This window comes from Polypterus senegalus, chromosome 17 (genome assembly GCF_016835505.1).
Source record: "Polypterus senegalus isolate Bchr_013 chromosome 17, ASM1683550v1, whole genome shotgun sequence".
NCBI lineage: Eukaryota > Metazoa > Chordata > Cladistia > Polypteriformes > Polypteridae > Polypterus > Polypterus senegalus.
In genome coordinates, this window is record NC_053170.1 from 1,526,554 (window position 1) to 1,546,470 (window position 19,917).

At 40.9% G+C, this 19,917-nt stretch overlaps 1 protein-coding gene across 1 annotated transcript; it reads left to right on the forward strand.

Moving 5' to 3' along the window:
* The first annotated feature begins 1,111 nt into the window (after window positions 1–1,111).
* On the forward strand, window positions 1,112–19,323 carry LOC120517088 (ADP-ribosylation factor 1-like). Its single transcript, XM_039739187.1, has 5 exons — window positions 1,112–1,223; window positions 8,188–8,359; window positions 10,386–10,496; window positions 14,274–14,398; window positions 18,086–19,323. The coding sequence occupies exons 2-5, from the start codon at window positions 8,212–8,214 to the stop codon at window positions 18,245–18,247; spliced, it is 546 nt and encodes a 181-aa protein (XP_039595121.1). The 5' UTR covers window positions 1,112–1,223; window positions 8,188–8,211; the 3' UTR covers window positions 18,248–19,323.
* Window positions 19,324–19,917: the final 594 nt, after the last annotated feature.

Here is a 19,917-nt window from a genome sequence, read left to right on the forward strand (position 1 = left end):
TCAATGCTTTCATACCTTTCTAAAAAAAACCAGTTGTACTTCTATGAACCTACAATCTGAGACCATTCTATTGTGTAAATACAGACATGAAGTATTAAACATATTCCATTAACAAGTTAGCTTACAGGGGGTAAAAAAAAGAATCTTCCATTACCTATGTGGAACTTAAATTATATTCTAATTAAAAATTCTAAATTTACCATTAACGTTAACTTAAGGTTTGGCTCTTACAGCATCAATACGAGACATTTTTAAAACGAAAGTTACAAATGTCCCAGCCAAAAACTCGCATTTATTTATTTACAAAGCACACTTCCCATTTTATGACGTTTGCAACTTTAGTTAAAATAACCTACAAAAGTATTGAAACGTTTTCAGATACAGTATACGGTACAGTATAGACAAATCGGATTAACTACAAACTGGTGACATTTTATTTAAGTTTATATATTATTTTTTTTATATTTCCGATATGGTTGCGTTGTGTGTTTAGAAGTGAAATTTACAATGAATTAAGACAGCATTTGCTTCAAAAGCCTTCAACAGTGGATGGCCGTCGAAGCTTGAAAAGTACGGGGCTCACAGTTCGTCTAATGATAAATTTCGCCGGACAGATTATTTCTTTATAATTCTTAACTAACATGAATATTGTTCTCATTCTTATTATTATTACTGTTAACGAACTCGTTCATTCATCCAACTCACTCCCTGTCACCTTCTCCTGCCTTCGCTTAGTCATACCCTTCTTTCTAACTTTAGCACCAGTTCCTTTATAGGGTTGCATCACATTAAGCCCGCCCAACCAGGAAAAGGGCGGGATCGGAAAAATAATTCTAAATAGTCCGCCTCATTTTTTTCGATTATTAATATAGACTGGTTTATTTTCACGTCATTCAATTTGTGCTTTTCGTTCATTGGAGTACATAACACGCGGCCTTATACTTGAAAATGCCTTGATGTAGAAATTGGGTGAGCTTTAGATCCACGCCCCCCAGTAAACGTCTCTTGTGGGATATTTGCATAAAATCTATTCCTACTAGCGCGATTGGAGCAGAGCTTTGAGAAGGCGGGACTCTAAGTGTAAACTTTAACGTTTGTGATTGGCTCGCACTCCCGGAAGGTGTGTATGCTGATGAGCCAGCACACTGGACTGGAAGACGCCATTTTGGGGTTAGCGGTCGGAAGGCAGATCTTTAGAAGAATCGAGAAGTTGCGGCTCCGAGGTAAAGTGTTTAAGTGCCGGAAAGATAAACAGCGGGGCGACTGCTTGATTGAAAGTGTATAGTGTCGAGTCACATCTCTTCACTGAACAACCAGCGAAGTCCTCCTCGGGTTGAAAGCGCCGACGGCTGCTGTTGGTTGAGACACATGGCTACGCGTTGCCAGGGCGCTTGGCCTCGGCTTAATAACGAATGCGGAATTGCCGATGCCGCAGAGCGCGGTGATTTGTAGCAAGTCCCTGCGAAAATGTTCCCCCACGTCAAAGTAGTTTTTCGCCATTTTAGTATGACCCGTTTGAAAATCAAACGTGTGACGCCGTTTTCTCGCCAGGGCTACGGGCGCGCTAATGAAGGCGAGATGCTGGGACCGCGGCCTCCCGGGGGGTTTGTCTCCAAAAGCGGGCGAGGGAGAGTTTCGAAGCGTGTAATGCGCCAAACAGGAGTGTCGTTTCATTTGAAAATGCGCGGTGAGATCAGTTTGGTTTTTATCTTACTCGTTTGCAATTACAACTCAAGTCGCGTAACTTCCGATGATTGTCTCGAGTGAATGAAAAGAAAATGTCAAATGATTACCTCATTCGACTTTAAATGCGACTAACGCCACTCTGATTGACACGTAGTTGAAGTAGAAACCTTGAAAACCTTCAAGAAGAATCTGGATGAGATACTGGGACATCTTAGCTATTAGCTACACAAACGGCCTTGATGGACTGAATGGACTCCTGTCGTTTGTCAAATTTCTTGTTCTTAAGTTTATGTACTTTTTTGCCTTTTCCAGACTTGTCGTTCTCGTTGTCATTGTTTTAACTACTAGTTTAATTATTGTACTTGCTTCTGCTCTCAGTCTACTGTTAAACCGTTGTTTTTGCATATTTTTTTTCTGAAAGTGACAATTTTGTCTATGAGATCAATAAGAATGATAAAGAAGACCTCAGGTGTTCATGTGGGTTCTGGCCTAATTTTTTTTTCTTCTTCATATTCCACAGATAGCGCCTATAAATTGGCCCAGTGTGCACTTGAAGTGTACCTTATGACAGTCTAAAACACTGTTCCATGTTTAAAGCCCGCTTAATCTTGAGTAGGCTCATGGGGTGCTGAAGCCTATCCCAGCAAGCATAGGGGGCAAGGCAGGAACAGTCCTGGGACAGGGCATCTGTCCATCGCAGGGTGAACACACTCAACACGCCATACATGCTCCATAGAGCCATTTTAACATTGCTAATTCGCCTAACCTGCATGACCTTTACATTACACTAATGGAGAAAAGCCACATGGGAAGGACCCATAATGTGAACCTTGGTGTCCTGACTGCAAGGCAGCAGCACTACCACTGCACCCCCATGCCACCCTGAAATGCCCATCATGCCACTGTGAGGCTTGATTTCTTGTAACATTCCCAGAATGATAAATGACATAGAATCTAGTATTTTGATTGTGCAGGGTTCGGTCTTAAAGCCTCCCCTCTTATCTAACAGTTGGAGATGGCAGATGCATCTTGCTTGAGGTCTCTTCTACCTTTTGTGCTGAACCAGTTTGACTTGCCAGACTTGTTTTAAAATATTTCTTTTGTCACTGCCCACTTGTTGAATTTGCAGGTCCCTTTCTGTCACAACTTTGTTCTTGCATTGAATAGTTTTGTCTATTGTCGCATGGTACACTGGGAAACAAATTAGAGTAAATGAAAAGAGTCCTTTAATTAATATACCTTTATGATGCTGTAGAATACATCAGAGTACCATTATTCCGAAATTGCTACAAGGGACCATCCCTCCTCCCCCATTCATCAAGGAAGATTTGCTTAGTTCATGTGCAGTTGCAGATGTGATTTTTACACTGCATAATTTTGAATATGAAAACCCTATCAAAGGAGGTGACTGTTAAGACTGTTTCACGTTAATTGAAGTCCTAGCCTTCATTTATGTAATCTTGGTGAGTCAGAAGCAGTTGGCACTTTGCTGTGGTGGACAGTCACCTAGTGTGACATACCCAGCCACGCACTCCAACTACTCTGTGACTCACTTTGATTAAACCAAGCAGGTTTGATTTCTGTGTTAAGTTACCCGTGTGCACGAGAGGTGAGTGACAAGCACAATGCATAGCATGCAGCAACAAGAAATCGGGGACGTGGGTGATTTAGAGGGCACAGACCGGAGAAGTCCGACTGTATGATGTTTCTTTTCTCATGCCATCGTGTTAATGTAAAGGGCCAAAATTGTGACTGAACTCTCCATACACGTTAACCCTTTCTTCAGCGCTGGCTCTGTCGGGCAGCACTTTACTGTCCATCACAAAAAGGGGCAGCTATGGTGGAAGGTCAGCACATGATCACAATACATGACATGCCCAGCGATTTTAGGTTATTTTAAATTACAATACAATACAGTTTATTTTTGTATAGCCCAAAATCACACAGGAAGTGCCGCAATGGGCTTTAACAGGCCCTGCCTTTTGACAGCCCCCCAGCCTTGACTCTCTGAGAAGATAAGGAAAAACTCCCAATAAAAACCTTGTAGGGAAAAATGGAAGAAACCTCGGGAAAGGCAGTTCAAAGAGAGACCCCTTTCCAGGTAGGTTGGGCGTGCAGTGGGTGTCAAAAGTAGGGGGTCAATACAATACAATATACAGAACAGAACAATTCCTTAAGACAGCATAATAATAAAAAATTTAGAAGTACAGTTTAACAGTAGATGATAAGACATAATTAGGTTTGGATATTTTTTAGAGTCCTGGAGACCTCATCCATCTAGCTGCCTCCCCATTTGGCCGTGCCACGGCTGAAACGTTGCTCCGATGAAAGGACCCCTCTTTCCCATGATTCCTGTGATCCTCCATCAGGGATGACTTTACCATAGGCAGGCAAACAAACAAATTGACATGGTCTAGCAACAAGATCTGCAACTGAAGTCAGCAGGTAACCCATATCTAGAAATTATGTGACATTGGCTTTACATGAATTTATAGAGCTGCGACATAATACTGCTTTGTGCCCTTATTTTTCAATATAAAATAACAAAACAAATAGTGATCTTAACCAGAAATCGCATTATCCAATTGTTGGTTTTTCTTAAAGTGGATCAGTAGGCTTCTTACGTGTTTCCTTTGCTTTTTGTACAAGTCAAACAACACATCAACTGCAATCTCGTGTTACTCCTTAAACCTCCACCTGGAAATGAACACAAACAGAATCCAATGAAGAAGTGTCACATCTGAAATGGCGACTTTGAAAACCGGCCCAATAATAGCAGTTTGAGCCCTGCTGTGTGGTGGATATGTGTGTGTGTGTGTGTGTCCATTCAGCAAGCACAACACGTCATGAAAGCCTAGCTAGCGATACACAAAGCATTGTGGCATTTCTTTGGCCATCTGTCCCATTGCTTTTGTGTTTACAGATATGAGGACCTTATCTGCTGTCAGTAGTAGCTATGTTACGAAGCTTCAGGTGCGTTACTTTAAAATTTTCTCTTCTCAATTAACTTATTCTACTATTTTTTCAAAATAATTTGCACATTAATTTACACTGTGCTGGGCAGCTCCCATTTAAAAAGATAAAGGCAGTGGCACTTTCTCGTTGCAACTAAAGGTGTTCTTTCATTGATGACAATAAGGAAAAAATTTAAGTAAGCCCTTCTGGAAGTGTTAATTGAATATGACATAAGTTGAACACCTGGAGTATTACGGTTCTTATTGAAGGCATTTTAAAATTTCAGTTCAATTTTCAATTTCCATTATTTTGAATTTATTTATAAGAGACATGTGGGCATTATAGGCAGCTTTAAAGGAGGATTTGTGTTCAATTTCTGAAATCAGTCGCAGTGAAAACGTGCAGCTCACTGTGGCCCTTTATAGTGATGCTGTCAGCTGGCACGTGTGCACTGGGCTCCCTCTGCTCCTCTTGAGTTGTGTTGAATGTCTAGAACTGCTGAAGTGTATTTGGCAAACTGCTGAGCAGATGCTATTGCAGGCGATCTCCTACCCCCCAAATCTTCTGACATTGATTATCAGAGTTCTCTATAGTTAGGCTCATCTTTGGTCTGCTCTTACATTGCCATAGCATAACAGCGCCAGTCATGTGCTTAGAATGAACATTGTGTCAGGGGGTGCCAGGTACTAAGATATGCAGCCGCTTTGTTGGACTGGACAATTTTATTACCAAGTTATTTTCAGCAAGGGAAATTTCTGAATACTGCTACTCATTCCTTTGTGCTGCCCAGTTGCAAGCGTTGCCTAGGAGTGTACTGAGCCAGCGTTGAGCAGCGGGACATCTGTGTACAGCTTAGGCCTGCCTTTGGTGACATTTGTGACATTTCCACTTCATTTGAATCTTTCACAGTGACTGTTGGTGACGGGCAATTTTGTATTTAAAACTTCGAGAAAGTGGCAGTTTGGGTCAAATTTGACTTGTTTTTGCTTATGAGAGGTCAACAAACAAGTTAAAAACACAAAAGAGGGGGGCAAAAAAAAAAAAAAAGCTTTTAACAGTTATCTGTCCCAGATCAGCCAGATGTTGGATCAGTTAGTGCGTCCATTGGTACTTACTGATTGTTGTTTATTGCTTTGGATAAAAGTATCCAGTAAAGGAATTTTCAAACGAGTCTATCAAATTTTAAAAGTGTTGCACATTATCAGCCAAGAAAACGAACTTTGTTGTGCTTTAACGTTTGGATCTAAACAGGCCCATTCACATTACTGACTTTATACTATTGGAGAATTAACAGACTGGCAATGTATTTATATTTAAACATTCATTTTGGTCAGAGTGTCTTCCCTTAAAATACTTTTTTTTTTTTTTCTTCAGACAAGAGAACATTCTCAAATATTTACTTCCCTTGAGAAAGTAAACAAGCTTCAGGAATATAAGCCAATTATTGAGCTGTTCCAGAGTGTTGTACAGTAGGATGTATTGAGACGAAAGTGTTCACCAGTCTGGTCAGCTGGAGCTTTATGCATAGAATTTTCCGAAAGTAGTAGTTTTGGAAAGCAAGTAAAAGAGTTGGAAGTTGTACTCAATTGTTGTGTAAAGTAAATTTCCGTACAGTAGATGCTCCTGTCTAACACTGAAACAACAGGCCATGTGAGTTGAGCTCAGGTGAGTGTTGTGTGCATGTGTGCACCTAAAACTCAATGGACTTTCCTCAAATCCCAAAAATCAGAATTGTGCGGATTAGCTGCTTCCAGATGCAATTTTGTAAGAGAATTAGTAGATCATTACCTTTGTGTCAGTTTGAGTGCTTTTCCTCACTCAAAGGATGCAGCAAATTGCTGCTGTGCTGAATTGCATTTTTTCTTTCTGTCTTAACCACTATTTAGGAGGATGCTAACTTTTCAGCTTTGATATTTTTACTATTCACTGAACTTTGTTACAGTTCAACGTTTCTGTGTTGCGTTAACTTGGACCCATAGTTACTCACTCCAGTCGTATTTGTTTGTTCAGCAACCTTCCAGAGAGCTTGCTGGTTTAAGTAGAAATCCACCTAACGTGTAGAATACATTCCTCCTCTAGTTCACAGCCAGTAGACACCCGTGTGGATGTGACGTCTGAAGTGGCCCACACTGTGAAAGTACATCCATGTTAAAGGCACTGAGGCCACCACTTGGGTTGAGTTTTTTCTTTTTATTTGTGTTTGTATACATAACTAACTGTGGTTTGGTGGTAGTGTCTGTGGCTAATGTAGTGTACAGTTTTAGCTTGTATAACTGCATCTCGTTTAATATGATTTGTCACCACAGTCAGTGCTGCACTCTCCCAAGGGATGCATGGAGTTGACCCAGATTACTTTTTTATTCAGCCGTCATGATATCAGGACATCTGTCAAACCTGAATAATGTGACAAGTGCGGCCCGGCCTTATTAGAATTGAATTATCATTTATGAAAACATTTGGCGTCCTTAAGGAGCTTGATTAGAAAGTTTGATTCTTTATCTATAAATGCTGTTTGGACTGCAGTTGGGCACACTTTCATAATGCCAACTCAGCCACACTGCAAATCCAGGTGGGTAATTTTGTTTATGCCGCTTTATACCTGCATTTGTGACTCAAATTACCCCATCATGGTGGCTGTCATCTGATGCTGGCTGGACCTTTATATAATGACAGCCTGAGCTATCTTATCAACCGAATCATTTCTTTTTACTTTACTCGTATACGATGTATAAGGAAAGGAAAGTATTGTAGTCATCCAAGATTTTGATGAATCACAACATATTAGACCTCTCTGACTTTCTCATATATGAAGTACAGGGAAAGTATTGGAATCCTCCAAAAGTTCCATCTTGAGATTTTGATGACTCTCGACATATTAGACCTCCCAGAGTCTGAAAATACCATTTTTAGAATTGTGTGTGTAAACCTAATAACTTGAGTCTGCTTTCACTTTGGTCAACCAAATTTTGCCTACAGGTATTGGGCACAAAACGTAGATTTCAATCAACTCTTGGGTCATTTCTGACAAGCCAGAAGTGGCAGTTTACCTTTTATTTATGCAGCTGCAGAGTCTGATTATTCAACTTTCATAATAATTGTTCAATATATTATTAATTTGATTTGTTGTTGATGGTTCTTTAATGTACATGATATAAAAATATAATCGTTGTCTTGCAGTTTACTCCTCAAATATCCGTCCCCATATCTGAGTATACGAGAAAGTCGAGGGCAGAGCACTCCCGATTTGATTTTTTTTTCTTCTTCTTCTGGGGACTTGCACATTTTCCTATGACAGAGCTGCAACAGTCCTTTACTTTTGACAAGTTTTATTGCGCTGCCAGTATCTGAAACATTTATTGGAGTGAAAATAAGGAACACCTGTCTAAAGAGGAGCATTGGCAGCCAAAGAGAATCTGCCCTCGTTGATTGGGGTCAAGGTTTGAATTCTGAACAACAACCAGTCCACAACTGAAATCCAGACTGAGAAGAAGCCCAGGTTCCCACTGTCCTCTCCTTATTGCTCTTTTTTTTTTCCTCCTCTTTCAGTCTCCCCCTTAACAGCCTGGCACCATGGGTAACATGTTTGGGGACCTGTTTAAGAAACTCTTTGGCAAGAAAGAGATGAGAATTTTAATGGTGGGACTTGATGCTGCTGGAAAGACAACAATTCTTTATAAACTGAAGCTTGGCGAGATTGTCACTACCATCCCCACCATTGGTAGGTACTCGAGTTTAAATTGGTTTAAATGCTCCTTTGGGGGATTTCTTTACAGAGTTTGTGTAATTATGAGTAGCCAGTTTGCTATTAAGTGATTTTCTTTTGATTAACTTGTCTAGTTAAATGATGCTCATTTTTAATACAATTTCAGTGATAGATGTGTTTTAAATTTTATATTGGAAATTAATACATGAACATTCAGTTTACATTCATGAACCTGCAGTATAATCATTTGAGGTATAATAGTAGTTCTTTGTGTTTTTTACATTACAGGACTTTTAGAATCCATTCTTCATTTTTTATGGAACGATTTTCTGTAGCAGTAATTGTGACAGTGCAGTCTTGTCTTATGTTACCAGCTCATCACTTCTGCCCAAACTAAACTGCTTCAGACTGAGAGACAGAATCCAGTTGTATAGTTTGACATGGAGAGAAGCAGTGTGCATCCATGATGCTGTCTTCTTAGATAAGAATAGCTGGATTTTCCCGAGTACTTTTTAATCCAGCTGTCTTATATTGATGTTCCTGTAACTGATATATATATACGCACACACACACTGTATATATCTTCTTCTTTCAGCTGCGCCCGTTAGGGGTTACCACAGCGGATCACCTTTCTCCATCTCTGCCTGTCCTCGTCATCTTGTTCTGTCACACCCATCACCTGCATGTCCTCTCTCGGCACATCCATAAACCTTCTCTTAGTCCTTCCTCTTTTCCTCTTACTTGGCAGCTCTACCCTTCTCGTCCTCCTCCCAATATCCCCAGCATCTCTCCTCTGCACATGTCCAAACCAACACCATCTCACCTCTCTGACTTTGTCTCCCAACCATCCAACTTGAGCTGACCCTCTGATGTCCTCATTTCTAATCTTATCCATCCTCATCACATGTATAAAATATTTCCCTGATATCAAAGGCAACAACCACACCCTTCCTCTTCAAAAATAAACTCCCTGTGAAAGGATTTTTTTCCCAATCTGCCAAGTTTGGATACAAGAATAAAAAAACAAAAATAATTGAAAAGTGTATCCCTAATTCTCACATCCCACTACTGTGGTATAAGTTGTTCATGACAATTTGCACATTGATAAAATTAGCAAAATTAGCTTTTATTAACTTTTTTTTTTCTTTTTTGAAAGAATCAGATGAAATGTTTTTCTGTATTAACTTGGACTGTGTGGGATCTGTCAATATTAATGCATGATACTCATAATCCTAGTGAGGTAAAGCAAAACATGGGTCTTGAAGATTCAAATGAGGTTTGCATTTGTGTATTTAGTCAACCACACCTGCCACTGATTGATCCATTAATACTTCTACAAGGATACCAATTTATTTTATGTCTTCTTAAGAAGTAGTTGATGTGGAGAAAACTTGTTTGATCATGTTGATGTTTTTTGGAAAAATTTTAATTCATTCCAAAAGGAAGATCGCTGTAGGAGCGAAGCACGAGCCCAAATGCCTCGTCAGTAATTCTGACCACCTGGCAGACCTCAACGAGGCAGAGGCTCAAACCTTAGTTAGAGCTCGTCTCCCTTATTCATGACTTGCTTAATGTACTGTATTTAGAAACGATGTACCAAGGAGAAGGTGGAGGGGATGAGGCCATATAAAATATGGTGTGAAGTGGTGTCAAATGATGGAAGAAAAAAAGATTTGGGGGCAACCGGCTAATTGTGGAACATGGCGGTTAAACTGGTTTATAGGGATTCGTTTTTGTCATGTGCACAGTGGAATTCTTACTTGCAGTGCTAATCAACATCAACACATCGCCACCCGGTGGTGCCACAATTAAAGAATGTAACAATTTTACCTTGGAAAAATCTCAATTTTATTTTTTTTTATTTTTTCATTAACAAGTGGACCAAATGAGTAATGATGATTGACTCAAGAGCTGTGTCTGTACAATGGGTGTATTTTTATCTGTCCTTTGTCTCCAACATTTCTACTACAACAAAATATTGATAGGCCACAGATCATTCTTGTTATCTTAAAAATGTAACTTGTTTTTTTGTTTTGGACAGGTTTCAATGTGGAAACCGTAGAATATAAAAACATCAGTTTCACAGTGTGGGACGTAGGTGGTCAAGATAAAATTCGTCCACTGTGGAGGCACTACTTCCAGAACACACAGGGTAAGTCATTGTTCTGCCACTCCACAGAAAGGGCATTTATATGTAGTTCATTTATTGTAGTCTTTTTGGGACTGGGGTTTGCATTTTCCCCAAGTCAAATATGGCATTAATGTCTTGACACAGGACCAAAGCTGTTTTTTGAAAACAGGGTTGGGGAATTTGTTTCAATATATTGAAGGCAGCTTTGTGTTTAACTGTAACCTGAAGATCACACATCATGCAGTTCCTCTATACTTACATAAAGACGGTCATTTAAGACAAAAACCTTTATCTGCCGAAGTAGTGAAAATGCCTTGGCGTGACTGTGTGGAGAAGTCATGTCATGTGATTTCCCATACATCACAACTTTAAAGTTTGTTGGATTAACTGACCATTGACATTATTTAAAATTTATTCTTGATGTTATTCCTCTAAGATCTGTGTTTTAATCCATATGGTGTGTGGAATATACTATTACAGTGATCCGCCGCCTATGACTGTAGTTACGTTCCAGACCCATCAACGATATGTGAAAATCTGATATAGAAAGACCATATAAATATTTAACATTTTTTAATAGTTTAAGCCTTAAAATACCCCTCCGACACGCTTTAAACACATGTAAACTTATTAAAACACACTTTGTAAACGCATATGATATGTGGATGTCGGGCTAAGGATATGAGTAACATAATAATAATGTAGCGTACCGTCGATTCATTCAAGCCGTAATGGTGAGTGATGTCTACGTAACACTTTACTTCCCGAAGCATATCCAACAGTTTTACCTTCTCCTGAATGGTCAAGGTCTTCCTCTGGTGCTTAGGCTCACTACTACCAGAAGACTTAGAAGATGCAGGATGCTTGGGAGCCATCATAGGGCTTAAAACAAAAAGTTTGCTCACAACAATTGGACCACAAGCAAGGTACGCAATACGCAGAAAACTGAGATGCATCGGGGAGCAACGCTCGCTGTTCTTGCGAGGTTACACCACATTAGCAACAGCCAATCGGAGCCCAAGAGAATGAAAATCCTGCTCTGATTGGTTGAGTCTCCTCTTTCAGCCAATAATGGGCCTTGTAAGAAATCATCTGGGTATCGTAACGCGAAACTTTGTCTACCGTAGTGTACAATGTACGTATAAAATTAGATTTGTTCCACAGAAAAATCCACGATATAGCAGAGGATCACTGTACATCTTAAGTAAATCAGAAAATCTTATTGCATTGAGTAGAAGATACTGGTCTCATAAGCCAATACTTGTCAAACTAAAGAATTTTTTTCAGTGTATACTGGAGTTATTGAGGAAATTTAAAAAATGAATGTTATAAGATACAGAAATCAATAATGTGACAAGTTAGAGAAGTGGAAGAAGTTTTAAAAAAAAAAATGGTTCTTGGAGATGGAAAAGCATCCTAATCGTCAGTAAGAAGGTACATCTTACCTTATGCAGCAATTCACAAATTAAAAAAGTCTCCCAAACACTCAGTTATTATTATTGGCTGCTGCCTATTCTCAAAGTCACCCCTTCCCTCGGGGGAACAAACAATGCAATTCCTGCATATACAGCTAACTGCCCGTTGAAGTTTTCAAATGTGCTGATGCTGAGATTTGAGGTGAACACTAAAGCTGCTGCGTACCTGACTGAGGACAGTTGGTTCAAAGAAGGGGAGAGTCTCAATGCAAAAGCCAAAATTTTGTGAGCACTGCAATTAAATAGTAACTTTTGGGGGGGGGGGAAGAAAAGTTATTAATCTCTTAAAGAAGCATCGATGGATTCCATATACACCTCTGTGAAGTGTTAATGATAGAAAACAGATTGACACTCTTACTTTGCTCATGATAGTCTATTTGTAGCCTGTGATATAAATACTGTGTTAGATGTCAACTGTGTCGGCCCATTTTAACTGTGGGTTCTGCCTGTTCATATGCCCACCACTGGCTTGATGTTTTGGGTCCTCATTTGTAGGGCACTCTTTGGGTGTCTTTCACTGCCCTGATGTCTGTTTCATTGTCCTTGTCCTTCCTTGCTTCCCCCCCCTCTTACTGGGCCCTATCCCTGTCCTGTGCCTCTATTTTACGTTTGGCAGCTCATCGCTATGTAAACTGTATTATCTTGCCTCTTAGAGTTTCTTTTTTTTTTGTTTTAAAGCAACCAAAGCCCACTCTCTTTTTAATGGCCTTGCAATAGTTACATTTTAACTTTTGAATTTTGGCATAGAACCAAACGTAGCTACATATTGGAAGTCTTTCCAAAAATACACTTTTTGTACAGTTTTCAGTAGGTGGTCTTAGGCGTCCTTGTTGTGGTTGATGGGTTGGCACAATTGCTCTTAGAGACTGTGGATTGATTGGCAGAGGAGGAGTTGGGGCAGTTAGCCGTTTACAAGAATACCTCTGAATGGTGACGGCATCTCAACTGTTCAGCGTCCTTCCTCACTAGTGAGTTTGTCATGATGCTCCACGTCCCTTGTGGCGCTGACCTTTTTTTTTATTAGACTTCTTCACACCTAGAGCACAGGAAATGGCTGGATTGCTCAACCTCGGGTTTGTTCACACATGCACTTGACCTGGCAATTTACCCGTAAATTCCTGAGGTAGCCTGCGCATGTGAAAGGGACCATTGTGCTGCCTTTCATGCCATTCTTCAGCACTGTAACACTGCAAGAAACACCTAGCACAGCAGCCATTATCTGTAATTAGCCCGGTTGATTGCCTGCCACTCTAAATTCCCTTCCTTCTCCTCATTGTCTTGGTTTTGAGGTTTTCAGATTATTAAATATTGGTTATACAGGTTTCACCCTGTTTGTGATTCAGACAACTACTTGCTGACAATTTTCATATCTGTCTACATGTCATGTTTAGTACTAAAAGACCGGCTGCCAAAAAAGATTGGCTTGTTTACATTGTATTTGAAAAGTAAAATTCTTATTACATAAACATAAAATAAGAGTGGAAATAGAAGAACAGTTAATATAGAAGTGATCTTTTAAAGAGGAGGACAAATGTGGCTGCTGTAAAATATGTGAAAAATATTTCTTAACATTGACTACCAAAATGTTTGGACCCTCATGTAGCTTTGAGATGAGGAGAGGAAGTTGGGATCTCAAAAAGGACGAGACCCTAATCCATACAAGCCGTTTGACCCGCTGGTCTCTGCCCCTATAATTCAGCTAAATTATTTAATAAACTTCACGGTAGTGCATTGCTGCTAATCAATTCCATTACATAGTTTGATAGGCCATATTTAAATTGAACATTTTTGTAGACTTCAGGAATAAACGTTGTTACCGATGTAGAGTCGTGCATTTAGTCATGCAGGCTCATCTTCAGTTTTAATTATAAAATTAAAAGCTATCTTCATGTCAAAATATTTCTGAAAGGCTCGTTGTCAATTTTCAGGTATTGCACAACCTGCTTTACTTGATCGCCCTTGGGCACAAGAATCATCTCTCTCATCATCTGCCTCCACTTATCCAAGTTGTGCTCGGCCTCCGTCTTGGTTTTGTTCTCGCCACCTACATCACAGTGCCTTGGGGATAGAATAAGGATCCCTGGTGCGCTTCCTGCAGTAAATAGTGACTAATGGTGTTTAGCGTATGATGGACATTAGGCCTTCAGATTCTGCTTCATTACTTCCACAATGCATTTTGTCAGCACTTGATTTTAAGTTTGTTTTTAATGTGCCTTGTGGCCAATTTAGGGCAGGCTCAAAGCTACATTCCTTTTGAATTCCTGCACAAACGCTTAAAGATGTTTTGCTTTCCTTCACATCAGTGTTTTTGTTCTTTTTGTAGGCCTCATCTTTGTTGTCGATAGCAATGACAGAGAAAGAGTAAATGAAGCAAGAGAAGAGCTGACGAGGATGTTGGCAGAAGATGAACTGCGTGATGCTGTTTTGCTTGTTTTTGCAAATAAACAGGTAAGATTTACCAGAAATGCTGTTTCTGCTGTGAAACTGTTAGCATTACAGGTGTGTGTTTTAAAAATTCTGCTTCTTCTTTTTGCCCCCTCGTCTTCCTCCTCTGTCCCCTAACCCAGTGATTGAACCCCTGTTGTCATGTTAACGGGAATATGATTGAGTGAGGGGTACGTGTGCCGGCCCTGCAGTGCCTCCCCTTGTGCCAGTGTCAGCTCTGAACAGGGGAGAATACAATTAGAATGCGCAAATCCCGTTCTTTCTGCTTTGGTTCCATACTGTACTACTGTGTCTATTGATTTGTTTCCTTATCGGTTCACATGGTCAGTTGCTGGGATTTGTGTTTAATAGAAACGGCAGGTTAGATCACCCCTAACCCCTACAGTCAGCTCCATTATTCACACACATTGTTCAGTCGTTACTGACAGGCCAAAGTTTGCCAGTGTGTGAAGTATGAATGTCTTCTGAGCTGCAGTGAAGCTTCACGAGTAAAAAGTAATAAATAAGTAAATATTTTTATTTATTTTTTTTTTTTTTTAAAGATGCTGCCAAGTATGTTTCTTTAGCATCATGTGTGCAAGTTTACTAAACTGTTTCTGTGCTAGCAGTAAATCCTAATGTAATGTACAAGTGTGTAGCTGTAAGAAATTCAAATCCACATTGAACTTTTTTAATAAAATACATTTTTAAAGAGGAAACTTTCTAATATTTGTTGACAGCCCTACTTAACATAGTTTCACATCACACAGGGCATAATTCAGATGTAAATTTACACAAGGTATTGACATGTGTGTTATGTACCCCCAAGCCACTATGGAGGCTGATGAAATACTTGAAATCCATTTCCACTTAAAAAGAAATTTTGCATGAGATGAATTTTCACAAGAGGTCTGGTTTTTGTGTTACAGGTTAACTTTTACCTCCCATGTTGACTATGTTCAGAATTTAAAAAGATCTCCTCAATTGTGATATATGCTGTAGAATCAAATTAAAACGCTTCATCTTCTAGTAACAGTAGCCATTATCGCATGCTGACCCCTGTAGAGGTCCCCATGCTGGCAAGAGAGCAGCAAATTCAAAATGCAGTAACGAAACAAAACGTGAGGGTTTGCGTTTGCCCAGAATCCAAATTTTAAGGAAGTTGCCTGTCTGCACTCTAAACTTTCCCTCCCAATAACTTGGAATATCCTTAACGATCTTGTTTCCTGTTTACCAAGCAGCACGTTGTGAGAGCTTACTGCCTGAAAGTCCATTTTTATCATCAATTGAATGAGATGTGCAGTCATAACGTACCTCCCAAAGCAGAGAGTAGCCAACTGTGCCCCACACAACTGGTCTTGAAGCTGTTTGTGTTTGACGAGTACACCTTTCAGAACAAACTCGGGAAGAAACATTTATGCTTATTTAGCGGATATGTCAACCAAAATGACTTAAAATGCACACTTGCATCATATTGCTGTCTCTGTATTTCTAAATCATGCACAGGGTGGGGTTTGCACCACTCCATGAATTTGACAGGAAATTGTAAATGCAGTGACAGGATCAAGTAAGAGATGCTGGTGTCGATGACTGTGAACCAACCATAACATCTGCTGGGCTTGTCCGGGACAGTTTTGATCATTCTGGTTAAAGGTTTCCCTCAAGTCCGTCAGATTCTAACATCAGAGTGACTCCGTTCAAGAAAAACATTGACCTGTTGAACTTCAGCTTCATATCAGTCAGAGCTGCACATTGTCGTCTTTACAGACACTTACGTATAAGTCAGGTCTTGAAACCTGAAAACTCAATCATAAAATCAGACCCCGACTTATACGGCCATTCAAAAATGCGACACTTAAATTTATTTTTTTTACATCATCTTGCCTCCTCCAGCCTCACACCAGTTTCTCAGATGCATTGAATTTTGTTGCAGCATCACAGTTACCAGTTTCTTATGCTACTTAAACGACATTTAATTTAAAACCAGCTTCATATTTTCTTCTGATCGACTGCTTCATTGTAGATAAGGGATGCTCTTACGATAAAAGTTTGAGAGTGTGACATACACAAATCCGTGAAAAATGTTGCTTTGGAATAGTTTCGGTATTACCGTGTGGTCACATAGACACAATAGAGAGGGGTGAGGAGCACCTGCTGATAACCGCGCTTTGCTGCACCCACATAGGAAAAAAAAAAACACGCAGCGTGCTCCATAGTTACTCTCTCAGGTGGGCAGGCGTTAGCATATCGTAATCTCTTGGACCAACAGCACATTCAACTTCTACAACCGACATTATAAAACCCCAGAAATGATACAATAAAATCAATCCCCGACTTACCCACGAGTATATACTGTAACTATGCATAAAGCAAGTAATCCTCTCAGTTGAAATAAAGTTTCACTAAAACAAAAGTGTCTGGGACTTGTGAGGTGGAAGCTGAGCTTTGTGTGACTTTTTTAAAGTGGTTGGTGCTTCCACCTCACAAGTCCAGCACACCCTGCCTTTAAACCCTTGTACCCTGGCATTGTCCGTATGGAGTTTCCACATTGCCAACATGTCTAAAGGTGCAGGCTCAGTTACTTGGTATCATTAAAGTGGCCCCTTTTGGGTGATAGATAGATAGATAGATACTTTATTAATCCCAAGGGGAAATTCACATAATCCAGCAGCAGTATACTGATACAAAGAAACAATATTAAATTAAATGGTAATAAAAATGAAAAATATTAAAATAAAATTAATGTTAGCATTTACTCCCCCGGGTGGAATTGAAGAGTCGCATAGTGTGGGGGAGGAACGATCTCCTCAGTCTGTCAGTGGAGCAGGACGGTGACAAAAGTCTGTCACTGAAGCTACTCCTCTGCCTGGAGATGACACTGTGTGTACAGGTGAGCCCTGTGATGGTTGCTCGGTGCTGCTGGGGATTGGCTTTGTGCCCCGATGCTCGATTAAGTGGGCTTGTCAAGGTACGTTGTCAGTGGGTGTCTTTGCGTCTTTCCTGTTTTGTATTTGACGCTGCCTTTCTGTTCACATTAATAAATAAAGGACGCACCATACTCCTCCATTGTTGTTCACTGCTGGTCTTTTAGACCCAGTGCTCATTAAATGGACACCTCGGACAGAAGGGGCGTTTTAGGGGGCCAGTTTCTTACTCCATAAATGGATGGGGCATTAATCTGTGAAGTAGCAAATCCTAGTGTATTCTTGGGATGGTTAAACTGGGAATGTTGCCTAAGTGAGTTCCTTTTAGAGGCTGAAGCTCTTCAATGTAGGGCTGTGCTGCCTCTGACTGCTGAAGGAGCTCCACATTTATCTACAGCCTGCTTTTAGTCCACATTGTGTAAATGTTATTAAATTATGGTGGCTTAATGAGTTATGGGGTGCCGAGGGAGTCTTCTGGATGACAATACTTGTGTAAAATTCTTAAGCTTTCTTAATTCAGGCTGAAGGCCGTCCACACAGACATGGACAGACTCCTCACGGCACACACTAGCGCTCTCTCTCAGCCATTTTGAAATTGCCAGTTAACCAAATATAAATGTCTGGAAATAATTAGTCACATGTACATTTAGTCCTGGGGTGGATTGCCTTCTCCTTGCTTATCTTCCTGTTGATAACGTTTGCTGTCAGTTTATTGTTGCCTGACTGGCTCTGCCCATTTATAATTAAAGTTGCCTGCTCAGTGATTGACTTCCTCTTTGTCTTGTAGGATTTGCCGAATGCCATGAATGCTGCTGAGATCACGGATAAACTGGGTTTGCACTCTCTGCGACACCGGAACTGGTACATTCAGGCTACCTGTGCCACCAGCGGGGATGGCCTTTATGAGGGACTTGATTGGCTGTCAAATCAGCTCAGGAACCAGAAGTAATGCATTCCTTTGGCTGTGCAAGAAGGCAATACTGGCTCTTCCCCTTCTCCCCAAACCCCTTTACTTCCTTGCAATCTGGGGGTCTGTTGGCGCAGCCCTTGGAGTGTGCGTGTTTGTGTGTGTGTGTGTGTGTGTGAGTGAGTGAGAGACTGTGTGTAAGTGTGGAGTGGGAGCGGCCTCTTAGCATTGTGCCTTACACCTCTTATGGAAACAGTATTGTATTTTTTAAACAACACTACCTGCCTCCGACTACGATCCTCTGGCTTTTCCATGTGGGGTTAGATCTGTGCCTGCAAATTGGTGCGAGTCAGGCATCTAGATAGATGTGTGCTGGGCTTTTTGATTTTACTGGGGGGAGGGAGGGTGGTCCCAGCTTTAAGATGGTGTTTAGTGTCCCCTACTGGCAGAATTCCTGGTGCAGGCCTTTATGAACCTGATAGCTGAAACTGACTGAAATCAGACAGCATCGACACCATTGTAGGCTTTGTTTCTGTCTTTCCAGAGCCATTAATTCAGCATATTATGATGATGGTGCACTCCCAAGATGACTAAATTTCCTTGCCTGTGGATGTTTGATTCACAAGTCACTTGTTTTGCTGGCAGGTTGGTGTGGAGCCCAGGTGGCACGGAGGTCCGTGTGGGCCTTTGTTGTTAATGCACATGCAGCATGAGCAGTGTCATTGTCTCTGTATTGATCATTGGCACCTGGCATATCACACACCCATGACTGAAGAGTGGCATTTGTGTAAGGCTCCTGAAACTGCATGATGGTATGGAGACACTTGAGCAGCTTTATACAAATGGCCAGCACGCGGAGGGAAAGTGAGCCTCAAATGGTGCGCCACCCCAGTTAAATGTGCTTTAGGCCTCCACTACGTGTATAAAGGAAGTCCTATGCCGCCTCCCATCTTCTAGTCGGTCAGTTCTGAGATGTGAAGCTTTAAATAAAGATCAAAGTCCATTGCGCGACTCGAGAATCTTCCATGCGAGTGCGGAGACTTTTTTTTTTTTTTTACCATGTTGTAACTTGTCTGAAAAATGCACTATAATAAAGAGATCTCTATTATGGTACTGCGGATTGGGCTTGCCTGCCTTTGTTGAGACTTTTTGGTAATTGTCCTTTTCACAATTCTCGTGCGTTTTTGGACAAACTCCCGGAATGTGTCATAAATCCCAATCCCATAGCAGTGTGTCACTTCAGGTGAGTGAGCTTCTGTGTCCACCTTACAGGCTGACCTGGTGTGGTCTCAGTATGTGATGGGCAACGGGCTTGAAACCCCCAAAATGTGTCCGGTGGTCTTCGCTTTCTCCAGTTGCTAGCATTCAACCCACGTAAGAGCGCGCGGACACGCGCACAACGGTGCCATGCGTTTCTCGTGGCAGTAACTGCATGTGCGGTGCTCTCCGCTAGGTGGCACTGTTTGCTTGGCATGCAGAATGACTTGGCGCACATCTGGCGCGCTCTGTGGGCCGTGTTGACATAATTCAGAGATAATTGAACAGTAACTGAGCCGTCTACACAATATTTACTTGGTAGAGCCGCGTTCAGATGTTTGGCTTATTTTATTATTTTTGTATCATTTCCTCCCACCGTCCAGATACGCGCCTATCACCCTTGTAGCCTTGAACTGCTGCCCAAATCAGCAGCCTACCGTCCTGCTTGGGCTCTG

Bases quoted from the DNA above. Each gene is read 5' to 3' on its own strand.
- LOC120517088 (XM_039739187.1), top strand. From the start codon at position 8,212: ATGGGTAACATGTTTGGGGACCTGTTTAAGAAACTCTTTGGCAAGAAA. The intron at 8,360-10,385 runs GTAGGTACTCGA...TGTTTTGGACAG, and splicing joins CACTACCATCCCCACCATTG to GTTTCAATGTGGAAACCGTA. The intron at 10,497-14,273 runs GTAAGTCATTGT...TTCTTTTTGTAG, and splicing joins CTACTTCCAGAACACACAGG to GCCTCATCTTTGTTGTCGAT.